At 37.8% G+C, this 14,361-nt stretch overlaps 1 protein-coding gene across 6 annotated transcripts in view; it reads left to right on the plus strand.

The window, feature by feature from the left end:
• The window catches only part of tub (TUB bipartite transcription factor), a 337,531-nt gene extending 323,525 nt beyond the window's left edge, over nucleotides 1–14,006 (plus strand). For all 6 annotated transcript variants that reach the window (XM_073049509.1, XM_073049512.1, XM_073049510.1 and 3 more), the window contains 2 exons: nucleotides 3,297–3,468; nucleotides 6,929–14,006. In XM_073049509.1, the coding sequence (XP_072905610.1) occupies nucleotides 3,297–3,468; nucleotides 6,929–7,062 (306 nt within the window). In that variant the 3' untranslated portion in view covers nucleotides 7,063–14,006. The remainder of the gene's footprint in view (nucleotides 1–3,296; nucleotides 3,469–6,928) is intronic.
• Nucleotides 14,007–14,361: the final 355 nt, after the last annotated feature.

Consider the following 14,361-nt stretch of genomic DNA (forward strand, 5'->3'; position numbering starts at 1 on the left):
AGAGATGTAATTATCTTTGTAACAAGGTCCAGGCAAAAATAACACATGCAGCTAAACTGCATTTTTTCCCAGGAGGCATTGAACTGGTGCCTATTACAGCCACTTTTTATGAGCAAGCTGTTACTATTAGTGCTTGAAAAGAAATAAAATGTGGCAGATAAGGGAAATTCAACACTAACTGTGAATCATTAATTTTTTTATTCAGCCAAAGGGAAACATTTTGTTTAATTAGCATATTGGTCCAATGGTGACTCAGTAAAATGGATTGTGTTAATCCTGCTGACTAAGTACAGAATATCTCCTGAATGTGTCTCTGTTCTGTTTACCTTTATTAAGCTTTTATCCATTAGGACAATTTTGCTTATTCTATCAGCTGATTAGCTTGATTATACTAGAGAAAATGGAATCTTCACCATGAAGTAGTGAGATCAGGCAATGGTCTGAGTTTAATTGAGTGGAGCCCACCACCTATATTCTTCATAGTCCCAAATTTTTACCTCTTTGAATCTTGTTAGCCCGGATAATCACAGGACAAAGCAGGAAGACCCTGAGTGACAGCATGTCCTCGAATGACACAATGCAGTGATGGAGCTGGGACAGAGCAAACTCGTCCTCAAAGTTTCTCTGAAAGCCCTTGACTGGCAAAGCATGGCCTGGCTTTGTCAGCTAGTTACGGAATCAAATTCTTGGGCCCACCATTGGTACTGACCATTAAACACCCACTTATGCTAATCCTACATTAATTCCATTTTTATTCTCCTCCCTTACTGTATAATAGTCATTATTTTACAGTGGCCAATTAACCTACAAGCTTGCACATCCTTGCTATGTGGAAGGAAACCAGAGCACCTGAGGGAATCTCATACAGTCAAAGCAAGCATGTGCCAACTCCAGACAGGCAATAAGATTAAACTTGTCCAGTGCTGCGAGGTAGCAGATCTACCAGCAACACTGATGTGTTGCCTGAACTATCAAAGCTGTTACGGTTTTCAATAAGCATGTTCATGCTAGCTTTCTCCACTTCTAGACTTAGCTGGTGCAGATGCAGAGGGCTGCTTTGCTGACCCGAACCATTGTAGTCAACTAACATGAAGTGAGTAGCAGCTGGCTCTCTAACAGCACACAGAGAGGAACCCCTGGCACTCACCATGCCAGAAGCTTTTGCAGTTGGCAAAGGCTAAACCCCAGGCGGCAGGCTGAGGTATTTAAAAACAATTAAAAAGATCAAACTATCCTGACGAAGGGTCTCGGCCCAAAACGTCGACAGTGCGTCTCCCTATAGATGCTGCCTGGCCTGCTGTGTTCCACCAGCATTTTGTGTGTGTTGTTTGAAACTATTTTAAACCAGGTTTCTAAAACTGAAAACTTGGTTTAAAAATGATTTAAGAAATAAAATGTAAGTAATGTGAAATACTATAAAATAGAATAAAAATATTAGGAATTTTGTATTTTGAAAAGGAATTTGCCTCTTGTCAGGCCTGCAATCTCCATAGAAATCATTGGGGTCTTGTGTCCTGTACCAGTTCTAACCTGGTGTAGAATCTGAAATGACTCTGAGAATCTTAGCAAAACCTGTCACCAAATACTGGAATTGTGAATTTCATAGAGTATACATGGATTACAGTCATTTAAACTGCCAAATTTAAATGACTTAGATGAAGGCATTGAGAATAACATCAGCAAGTTTGCTGGGTGGCAGTGTGACACGTGATGAGGATGTTAGGAGAATTCAGGGTGATTTGGATAGGCTGGGTGAATGGGCAGATACTTGGCAGATGGTGTTTAATGTGAATAAGTGTGAGATGATCCACTTTGGGAGTAAGAACAGGAAGGCAGATTATTATCTGAACGGTGTAGAGTTAGGTAAGGGAGAAATACAAAGAGATCTAGGAGTCCTTGTTCATCAGTCACTGAAGGTGAATGAGCAAGAGCAGCAGGCAGTGAAGAAGGCTAATGAAATGTTGGCCTTTATTACAAAGGGAATTGAGTACAAGAGCAAGGAAATCCTCTTGCATTTGTACAGAGCCCTGGTGAGACCACACCTGGAGTATTGTGTACAGTTTTGGTCTCCAGTGTTAAGGAAGGACATCCTGGCTGTAGAGGAAGTGCAGCGTAGATTCACGAGGTTAATTCCTGGGATGTCTGGACTGTCTTACGCGGAGAGGTTAGAGAGACTGGGCTTGTACACGCTGGAATTAAGGAGATTGAGAGGGGATCTGATTGCAACATATAAGATTATTAAGGGATTGGACAAGATAGAGGCAGGAAATACATTCCAGCTGCTGGGAGAGTCCAGTACCAGAGGGTATGGTTTGAGAATAAGGGGTAGGTCATTTAGGACAGAGTTAAGGAAAAACTTCTTCTCCCAGAGAGTTGTGGGGGTCTGGAATGCACTGCCTCGGAAGGCAGTGGAGGCCAATTCTCTGGATGCTTTCAAGAAGGAGCTAGATAGGTATCTTATGGATAGGGGAATCAAGGGATATGGGGACAAGGCAGGAACCGGGTATTGATAGTAGATGATCAGCCATGATCTCAGAATGGCGGTGCAGGCTCGAAGGGCCGAATGGTCTACTTCTGCACCTATTGTCTATTGTCAAATGCTAACTGAATATTGGCTATTGAATACAATCTGGCTTGGAATTCAGTGTTGCTAATATCTAGACAGAATATCTATGACAAACAAAATGTATAATTTAGTAAAAAAAGAGATAAATAAAATTAATAGATAAAACATATTTATGTAATTAAAAAGTAAACAAAGCACAGATAATTGACAACATGCTCACCCTTCTCTGTAAAACTCTACAATTTCTGTTGAATTGGGTGATCTCTTGGAGTGATGTCAGATCAGAGACCATTCCCTCCAGCTCTTGCTCTGCAACTTGACTCCACAGTGAGTTTTGTGGCAGGGCAGATCCAGAAAATAGTTGGCTGAGCTTGGCCAGTAACCTAGTTTCCGACACTCTTCTGTTTATTATCTGTGCTATTTTATTCCTCCCTAACATCTGGTGTTAACTGCAGTGGGTTGTGCATGACGATATTGGGGAGGATGAGCATGGAGTTAGATTTCACATGCCGTTTGTGATAAAATATTGTAAGAAAGTGCTAGCTTTAAATTTTTCTGAGAGGAATACTTTAGAAATCATGGATATCAAAAATCTATTTCCATCACCTTCCATAGCCCAGATGTTGAGCTGATGTTAGACCTGTTCACTCATCAATGATTGACTTTATTTTATATCCTTGAATCAACCTTTGACATCACACATTACCAACTAATTTCTGTTTTTACGAAGGAGCATGAAACCTTGCTGGCACGTTGGCAGAACAAAAACACAGAGAGTGTAATCGAGCTACACAACAAAACTCCAGTATGGAACGATGACACACAATCCTATGTCCTTAATTTTCATGGTCGAGTTACACAGGCTTCTGTGAAGAATTTCCAAATTATTCATGATAATGACCGTAAGTAGAAACTTTATGAGATAATTACAATGAATAGTTACTTGAGCACTGTACTAGATGGGACCTGTGGATCTATACTCCATTACAAAGGATTAAACGTTATTCTAAACTTACAACGTTATTGTTTTAACAATGAATATTTATGTTCAATTTAGCGCACTAGTCCCTTCCTTCATGTACTCAATTTCCATTACTAGCATCTGTACTTCCACCGTAAACAACAAATTGTTGACTTGTGCACGTTGCCAACAATGATAAAATTGTTGCATTAAATTGCATGTATAATTCTGGAGGAAATAATACTAGATATCAAAGTGATATGAAGCAAGACTGACTCTATGCTTGATACAGAAGAGATCCAAAATTCTGGATATTGCTGATGTACAGGAAAAGTAACTGCTATTCCCCCATCAGCACAGACCAATGCATAGCTTTGAGTCCTTCAGAATGGTTCCAAATAGATTTGGGCCCAGATATCTTTGGCTTTACCATTGAACATTCAGGTGTAAAGGATAAGCACTCACAAAGGACTGTGAGAACTTTTGAGAACCTGGAGAGAACTGTGTTCATAGGCTGCTTGAAAGGTAATTCTTAGAAGTTCTTACCCATCTTTCCTGGCCCGCCAGTGATAAGCGGAAGCTCTTCAGCAGCCAAACCCTGTTCTGCGCACCTGCCTTTGTTCTGATACCATTGTGTTTAGCAGAGCTATAGATGCAGCACCCCGTATCCAACAGAAGCATATCCAATCATTGCTGCTATTAACCATGTACCCTTCCCATTATCAATGAGAATAAATATAAATTTATTTATATTTCAACACACGCGGGACATCCTGCTGTCTTTCTTGGCCAATTAATAGCTTCCAAAGGGAGGATGCTTTTGCACATAACTATAATAAATAGTCACTCAGCAAAATCCCACAAAAACATTGAGAGATCTGTTTACCAATCTCTTTTGGCATTACTGAGTGAGGATAAATATTAAGTCAGCATAGTCTCATGGCCTTTCACATACAGTTAGAGAACACATAACATTTTGTTTCCACTCCTGAGTGGAGAGTACTACCCATTGCCCTAAGATTTTCACAAAGAAAAAACATTTGGAATAAATTAATATTTCAACAATAACTTAAAAAACACTTGGGGAGTACACAGTTCAGCCTTTTAAATCCGTTCTGTCGTTCATTAAGATCTATCCCAAATTAGCTTCTCTGATTATCCAACAATTTATTGATCTGATTCATGAGAAAGTTGAACAATAGAATCTCTATAACCCTGAAACTGAAAATTCCGAAGATTCAAAATCATTAGAAGGAAGAAATTCTACTTTTTTCACTGCTAAAGGAATATCCCCTTCCATTGGCTCTACTTCAAAGGAAGGGGAAACAACTCCTCTGCATCTCCCTTGCCAAGCGCTAAAGACTTTGAATGTTTCAATATCACCTTTCATTCTTCTAGACTTCAGGTAGCAAAGGCTCCCCAAAAGACTCTCCTCTGTATAATCCTGTCATACCAGAAACCAGTTGAGTGAACATGAGGAAATCGGCAGATGCTGGAAATTCAAGCAACACACACAAAATGCTGGTGGAACGCAGCAGGCCAGGCAGCATATATAGGGAGAAGCACTGTCAACGTTTTGAGCCAAGTCCTGACGAAGGGTCTCGGCCAAAACGTCGACAGTGCTTCTCCCTATAGATGCTGCCTGACCTGCTGTGTTCCACCAGCATTTTGTGTGTATTACCAGTTGAGTGAACCGTTTTCATGTAAAGGCAAGGATATCCTTCAATGGGTAAGGAGACCAGAACTGTAGCACATCAATATTCTGCCTTGTGCCCAGCTGTATCACCACGCAGCTTCTTTGAATATGCTTTATATATTCCCATCAATTGTTGTATTGTCCGCAAATTTAGGTGCACCACATTCTGTCACTTCGACAAAATCATTAATTATAAATAACTTAGTCCTGTTCTGATACTGGCAATGCTGGGTGTGTTACAGCCTGATAGCTGATCATAGCTATTAATGGTATCACCTCAAAATAACAGCAGATTACAAAAAATTATGGTTTTACAATTACTTTTTATTTTAACCCTACGCACTTGATAAAATTAAATTACTTACTCGAGGCAGTAAGATAGTAAATGAAATATTTCCTAGATGTTCCCCTGTGAACTGAAAGAATGCATTAAAAAATCTTGGGTTATCAAACTAATATTACCTATATTTTTAGTAATAACATTTAGCAGGTGTAAATTATTTCTGGAGGAATTATAATGCCGATGAACTGCTGTCCTGTGTCATTGGTGAGAGGGCTTAACCATTTTCGCACCTTTATACTGTAAGACCAGGAGGTTGTGGAGGACAGTTATGTAGGAGGAGGCTGGCACCATGGAAGAAACCTATCACCACATCCCTTTCACCACACGCAGAACCACCCTTCCATTATCTCCCCGTACAGAGAATCCGGGTGGGACAGTTGGTTTCTTTAATACTTTCTGGGCAACCTGCAAGACTTCCTTTAGTGAACACTGGCATTGCTGCTGGTGCTCTGCCTCATAGGACAAGAGTGTGTGCGCTTAGTTAATGGATATCTTAAGTCTTCCAACCTCCACAACCAAATCAGTTTCGAAATTGGTTCCTCCGATACATTTACAATTGTACAACTCCAACAACAGGAACATTTCACAAACACATTTACAAAATTGCTACAGATACCAGAAATGTTCTTTCGTCATTGTGGTGGTAGTCCATTTCCTTGTTAATGTTTTGTTGCCGTTAGTCTTGTGTCATCCACGTAGTGGAGAAAAATGGATTACTAATCAACAGCGTAGAGATTTAAAAAGACTGTTTTGCTAATACTGCCAGATATAACTTTGTTCATCCCTACAAACAAACTCTTATTAAACAAATCCATTCTCATTCTGTTCATTATATATAACTAAGGGTCCAGATATGGTATTTTACAATGAACAAATTATTTACCCTCAGTATTGTGCAGCAAGAAGCAGAATTACATAAATTTATGGTTGACAAAAGATACTCAATCCCCCTCTGTGATCATCAAAGCATATTAAGTTATACACTGTTCATTACTAGAATGAACACAATTCAGAACAAATTAAAACTTGTCAAATAAAGAAAACAATGTAGATTTTGACAGCTAACAAACATCTAGAAATGAATTCTAGGCTGTAATCTGTCAAAGGTTTTATATTTCTTTAATAAAGTCCTGTAGCTTCGCTCTCATGGTTTGTTATACCATCTGAACTCTGTGATTAGATTACAGACCTGTAACTCTGCCAGATATCCATCATTCTCTGTAAGCTTGCTGTCAACAGAGGTCACAATGATCTGTAGAGGATGGCAGCACAAATGTGAGTGATAGTTAGCACTTCATGGTGCAAATGGGGAAGTATTTAGTCTCAAAATAACCAATTGTTTGATATGTTTGTTTTTTTTAGCGGATTATATAGTGATGCAGTTTGGCCGAGTAGCAGAAGATGTCTTTACCATGGATTACAACTACCCAATGTGTGCACTGCAAGCATTTGCGATTGCTCTGTCAAGCTTCGATAGCAAACTAGCTTGTGAATAATGGTGCAATCAAAGTTCTTTCTTCAGTGTGGCATACATGCTTCAAGGAGAAACTTACTTTCTTTGCTTCTACATCTTGGTTGCAAATCACAGTAAGATATAATTCATCTTTAATATCATACATTTTTATGTAAAAAGATGACTAAAATTACACCAAGGTCCTAAGTCCGAATTTGAATCCCAATTTAAATGTTTTAATGAAACATGGAGCTGCTTTGCATTTTAAATTTTTTTTTAAAAGCACACATAGTTCTGTGCTCAGTCCATCTGGGCCATTTTTAAGCACTGACAGTCATTTTGCATGAATCGTTGACATGGAACATTGTCTTTAAAAGAAAAAGAAAACTTATGAGGTGAAAAGGCAGCTATAAAATCCCGAAGGTGTTGAGTCAGACCAAGAGAGAAAGATCAGCACATTTTCCTTCCAAGTACTAACCTTTATGTCATTTCTGAAATCTAGTCAGGTTGGTCAGAAATGTGTGTCATGTCTGCTGATTCAATGCAGTAATAATTTTATTTCAGGTGATTAAAGATGTTAAACATCAGGACTTATTTTAAGAGTTAAACAGTTTTAAATTATTTTAATTAACTTCTTCATGCTTTTTAATTTATTGTCTGCTTTTTTGTCTCTTTTGGCTTGATCTTATTTAAATGATAACATAATTGGGAATGAGGAATTTCTCTGCTCATGTTGAGAATGAGGCAGGAAGAGAGAGAGAGGGACTGCATTTAATTATGCTGTTTGTTATATGTACATTCTTAGTGCTGACACTGTTGAAAATATAATTGTCCTATTCTCTGACGGGTCAGAATAATACTAGAATAGTAACAATACAGAAAATAAAAACAAATAAAAGATGTTGAAAATTTGTTATACTTATTAGAACTGGAATTCTGAATGAAAAAGATTGCAAAACTGGTCAAGATTACACATTATATTTCATAAGAAGTGAATTCTTCAACCAAATTGGAAAGTAGATGAAATTCACAAGTGATGATATGTGTTTGGGTGAATGTAGAGCCGTAGTACTAAAACACACCGATTATTGACAGAGTAAATATTAGATTGCAGAAAATAAATCACAACAAGTTTGTAAGGTGGCTAGAGTGACTGGATTTCAGGGACACCCAGGCAAATACATGAAGGAAACAGAAATAATTTATAAAGTCATAAAAGTTATATGAAGTCAAACTGATGAAAGTTCATGAGAAGCATAGATCATGTGGCCTGTTTCTCTGCTGAACAATCTACAGAATTCTATTAAGGTTGCATAAATACAGAAGCTGGAAATCTGAAATAAGAACAGAAAATGCTGGAAACATTCAGTAGGTCAGGTAGCATCAATGAAGAGAAGTGGTTATTATTTAGGTTGAAGACCCTTCAACAGAACTAGGAAAATGTTGATTTTAAATTTTCAGGAAGGTGAGTAAGGTATGGGCCACAGGAATATATACAATAGGCTGTTGGTGAAGTCATGATTAACTGTTATCATGATAAGCTGTGGTAAAAGGCCGTTGATGAAGCCATTATTAAGTCATCTTAGCTTTTGTCTAATCCAAGTTCCCCCGCCTTCTACGCAACTTAAAACTAACTTAGTTTCTCTCTTTCCCAGTAACAAAGAGTCCTCAACTTGAAATATTAAGTCTGTTGCAAGATAAGGTTAATTTCACCTAGACGATTTCCCCATCTTCATCTGTAATGACATCATTCAGATAACAGGTGGCATTGAGACAGTCTAACTGCTCATAATTATCAATTTCATCTTCAATCACAATCCTAGCAAAATGGAAACTCAGACACACCATCCTGTTTTTAGATTTTCTCACTTTAAAAAAACCATCATTACTACCATTGGGGAAGTGTAAAGGTTCTTTCATGAAGCAACTACACATCCCACCTAATTTGACACTGTAGCAGTGTAGTGTTGGAAATCTTATTTAAAGTCAAACAATAGTACAGTTGGGATGGTGTACATTTTAAAAATCTTAAACCTTTTGCGTTGGCTTAAGCCAAGTTCTCAAGATGCTACTTCCCCATCCCTTGAGTTTACCAATCCATAGAGACTGGAATCCTTTACCCAGGAGTCAATCCTAGCTCCAAGGAATTTTTTTTTGCACTACATGGGTTAACAAAATTAATCTCACCTTTGTTAAAGAGCCACTTATTGACAACATTGAAAACTAATACCTTATTTTTACTCAACGTATAAAAGCCTACAGTTTATCAAGATTAACATCAAGACCTGTTTTCTTGCAAAAATGTTGCAAGAAAACTTGAGGATTTTAGACATACCCTTGCGAGAATCACTCAAAGGGCCACGTTATTGGCAAAGGCCATGTGGTACAAGAGGAAAGCATCTTGCTTAAAACCCCCTTAAGACAGGAATGGGCCCAAACTTGACCTTGCCATTCTCAATAAAAATGTAGGAGTCTGTGTATGTATCTGAAATGAGGTCCACAAAATCAGCAACAACTCCCATCCGGCCCAGAACTTTAACAATAAGCCTCTCTGGCTGACCGAGTCAAAAGCTTTATATAAATCTATAAATGTGACAGCTTTCTGGTTTCTCTTGGCCCCCTCCATTAAATTATTTAAAATAGCAATATTCTCATTACAGCTAGGGTAGTTGTGATAAATCTATTTTGATGACAATTTAAGACCACCACATCGAACTTCCTCTTGGGCGATATTTTGGAGAATAATCTCAAAGTAATTGATCCAATGGTGTTAGGTTGCCAGTTGTCCACAAATTAAAAATTTTCATTGTCGTCAGAGTCTTAACAAGGACTGCCTGGCTAAGTTTCATCCATGTGGATATATTACCCACTTTAATCCAGAGGAAAACATAGTAACTGACTCATTGGTGTCTACTTTGTGCACCTCAGCCAGACTCCGACAGTCTGGGCTAGCCACTTACCTCTTTTAGAACTGTAATCAGTTCTTGATGGGTGCTACCTGAATTTCTGAGTAATTTTATATATTTGATAACTCTTGCTCAATGAATTTGTGGATCTGTTGACATGGAAGATGATAATGTGTTTTGCTGTGCAAAGCTCTGTCCTCTAAGTATCTTGAGAAATTGTCAAAATTTCACTATTCTCCAGGTCTGGCACTAGTAATCTGGCAGAAGAAATTGCTCAATATTGTTAAATCTGAAATTTGAGACCCCTCTGATTAGTCCATTTTATTGCTGAATTTAAGGATCTGCCGGGGAACAGAGTGTAGTGCTGTGACATGCATGCAGGCACCTGGGGGTGGGAGAAGTATGCATCGTTAAATCAATTACTGATCTCTTTAAAAGTATCACATTTTTTACTTGAACTCGAAAATTAAATGAGTTACCATCATGAACTGTGGTAATAATGAGTTGGCTTTATTTTCAGGGTCTTAAATGTTTGAGAATTGGACATTGGGAATGCTAGACAGTAATATTGTTGGACTAAACTTGGATACATATCAGGTTCTTTTACCTGCAATAAAAAAAACATGAATTTTAAATACATTAATGTCTCTGTTAAAATATTGGATCAACAATTTGGTGCAAACTTTTTGAGTGCACGACAATAATGCATTATACTTAATTCTTTGACCACAAAATTGTATGGAGGGGCAGCATTTCACTTGTTACTGAATGAGCCTAGACATGGATGTGGGTATGGATGTAAACATCAGGTGGGCATGTTGAACATATCTGAAATCACCACTATAATAAACAGGTTTAATTCTATAAGAAATAAAGGGAAGAATGGGATTATAATACAGAACCTCACAAGCAATTCATCCATGAAGAGTGGGAACATTATTTAAATGATACACTAAATGTTTGACACCTTATAACACTCTAATATTGAATATGTAGAAGCCATTATCAGAATGTTTAAAAGAGTTATCAAAAAATAGACAAATGGAGACAAAAAAAGACTATAGATGCTGGAACCAGGAGCAAAAATACAAATTGCTGGAGCTACTCAGCAGGTCGAGCAGCGTCTGTGGAGCATTAGGACCTGAAATGCTGACTCTGCAGAAACTGTCTCATCAGGTCAGTTCCCGCAGCAGTTTTTATTTGCAAATGGTAGCGTAGTGGTTAACGCAATGCCATTACAGCTCGGGGCATCAGAGTTCAATATCGGCGCCTTCTCTATAAAGAGTCTCTGTGGAACGTGGAATGCGAGGGGTTTCCCTGGGTACTCTGGTTTCCTCCCACAGTTCAAAGATGTACCAAATAGGTTAGTTGGTCATTGTAAATTGTCCCATGACTGGATTAGGGTTGAATCGGGGTTGTTGGGGGTTGCTGGGGTGGTGTGTCACAAAGTGGCAGAAGGGCCTACTCAGCGCTGTATCTCTAAAATAAATAATCCAGAAAACTGTTCAGGCAAGTATACTCACAGGGGACTGTGTAGATATAAATTTCAAGTTTAAGAATTGTAGAACAGTTTCACAATGACTGCATCTTGAATTAGTTACTGATTTTCTCATAGCCAATTCATCTGTTTCTTCATACTGAGGTATTCATGGTTTTCTGCTCTGATTTTAGTCCTTGTAATAAGATACCTTTACATGGAGAAGTTACAGAGGAGGGAGAAAATGCCATCTCGAGTCATAGGCCTTCAATCTGAAGAACAACCCAACTCCTCCTATCAGCAAAGCTGATTTTATATCCAATTAGCTAACTGATCTTAGATTCCACATGTTCTAACAATACAGACCAGCCTTTCATGTGGGATTATTGATGCACCATCAATAACTCTCGGAGATGTGAGACGAGATATAGGCTTTTATTAGCTGGAAGAAAGAACAAGCAGCAAATGACCACCACACTACATTCTGGAGACTGAGGCTGGGGCTGTGTCTCCAATCGCCTTTATACCAGGGTCTGTGGGAGGAGCCACGGTCAGTGGGAGGAGCCACAGGAGCAGTCAGCAGGGGGGGGGGGGGTGCGTGTCCAGACAGGTATATGTAGTTCACCACAATTATGTAAAAGTCACATCTGCTAAAATCCATGTGGACATCATTTAGCTTCCTGCCTTTGTCAATCCTGTTGGTGACCATCTCTGAAAAAACCTCAAATTCAGGAGACCTGGGTTCCCATGCACAAAGGCATGCTGACGATCCCTGATTAGTCTTTGCTGTTCCAAATGCAAATACACTTAGTCTCTCAGTCCCTTTCTATTACTTTCCCAAGACTCATTGGCCTCTGGTTCCCTATTTATCTCTGCTATCCGTCTTAAATAAAGTATAACAGTAGCCATCCTCCAATCTTCCAACAGCATTTCATAGTGATCCCTCTCAGTCAGCATGTTCCTTTGTTCATGTTACGATGTGAGCATTAAATTATGAACAAGAAAAGAACTTAATGGTATAACTATGGCTTAGATGTGTTCCCCTTTGCGCATAACAAATTCAATTACTTATGTTGAACCTGAGGTGGTACCCAGCTCTTAAATGATTGAACAGAGCGCCAAATTAACACCCCATTGCTCATCACATTATGTAAATTTTCTTTTATATCAAATTAAGTAGATTATCTCCCCAGTTACTAATCTTGTAACATAGCACTAACAGTGCAGAAACATGATCTACCCAACAAGTAAATGCTTTGTTATATACCAGCTTACTTCACCCTACTTAAGAAAGCAAGTCTGACAGTGCAGTGTAACCTTTGTGTTTAATTCTCTGGAGTGGGACTTGAATGCACACTTTCTGACTCAAATAGGCGAGTGTAATTATAGGGCCACAGCTAGCACCTAATATTCATTTTAATCTTGTCCTTTCTGATTGATTGCAGATTTACTCTTTGTGTTCTTTATACTGCAATAGGTCAGAAAAGATGAAAGATTTAGAATACTCTCAAAAGGTTTCTGACCCATTCTGTTTCTATACTGTTCTCATTTGCTTGCAGCAGCCTCATCAGTGCAGACTTCACAGGGGGAAAAAACAAGGAGAAATGTTGGGTTTGGATGTAGCTAATTTGTTCATAGAGCAAGAGAGCTCATTTGCAAAATGGAAATATATATTTGGGAAATGTGGTCTTTATAAATAATTATGCCCTTGTTAAAGTGCAAGATTTAGTATAGAATGCTGTCATTTTAGTAGATTTGTTTAACTCACTCAAATGAAGTTAATATCTTCATGTTTGTGATACCTTTTTCACAAATTGAGCACATTGGCCGCTGACTTTGCTTTGGAAGATATTGGTGTTCAACAGTAAAACAGAGCATGCATGTTGTTCTGCATGTGCAGCTTATGCACAGTGAGATATGTGCTGCTACCGGCTAACATGTATGGAATATTTACTGCTGTATTCACTGTTTTTTCATGTAAAGAAATCATGTACTCAGATGTTTTATTTTATGTTATAATTATGAAATAATCAAATGATCAATGTACTCCAATGAATTTCATGATATTCTTAGGTATCATAACCTTGTACAGTGTGCTAAAACTTTAAAGTGAAACAATGTGCAAAGTTGCACACCTCACTCAAGTGAAGGATTCCTGCTTTGTCTTGTCAGAGTACGTGGCTTATGATTATTTTAGCTGAGGTCTACGAGACATGGTCTGATTGTTATATCATGAAACATTTTTATGTAAAACTCATTATAAAAACAACTCGTGTTCTGATTCTGTGATGTATGTTTAAAGTTGACTTCACTTTTTATCGAGTCAGTTGTAATTTTATCATCATGCTTCTTCTTGCAGTCTGTCTGCACCACCAGGGTACAATTGCATATTTAGTAGGACTAAAGTATCAAATTTTATTTGCCTAAATAACACGTCTAAAGAAGTTAAGTACCATCTATTGGGATCAGTTTTGTTTATAAGTTAAAGATAAATAACAGTGTTCTTTGTCATGTAAAGATAATTGTTGAATGGAGTTTTTAAATAAATAATTTTGAAAAAATGGTGTTTTAATGGATTACATTAAAGTTTATATATAAAATACAGTCAATCTCCCATTGTTTTTTATGATTTGATAAAAATGACTTTTTATCATATATAAATGATATAGCAACTACAACCACAAATAAATCAACTGAACTGGATGTGTGGAAATTAGTACAAATAATGACAAATAATCTTTACTGAGGACTGTCCATCAAGGATGAACTTTTACACAATTTAACATGATGGTACCAATTTTATGGCTTAAGGAAGCTCTGTAGCTATTTTATAGAAATAAGATTAGGTAAGTTTAACCCAACTTATTTTAGTTTTGCCCTTTATCCCAATAACTCTCCATTGAAAATGGTGGTGAGTAGTTTGGGATGTGATATTAATTCCATGCTATACCAGAAGATT

This window comes from Hemitrygon akajei, chromosome 6, assembly GCF_048418815.1.
Source record: "Hemitrygon akajei chromosome 6, sHemAka1.3, whole genome shotgun sequence".
NCBI classification, from domain to species: Eukaryota; Metazoa; Chordata; class Chondrichthyes; order Myliobatiformes; family Dasyatidae; genus Hemitrygon; species Hemitrygon akajei.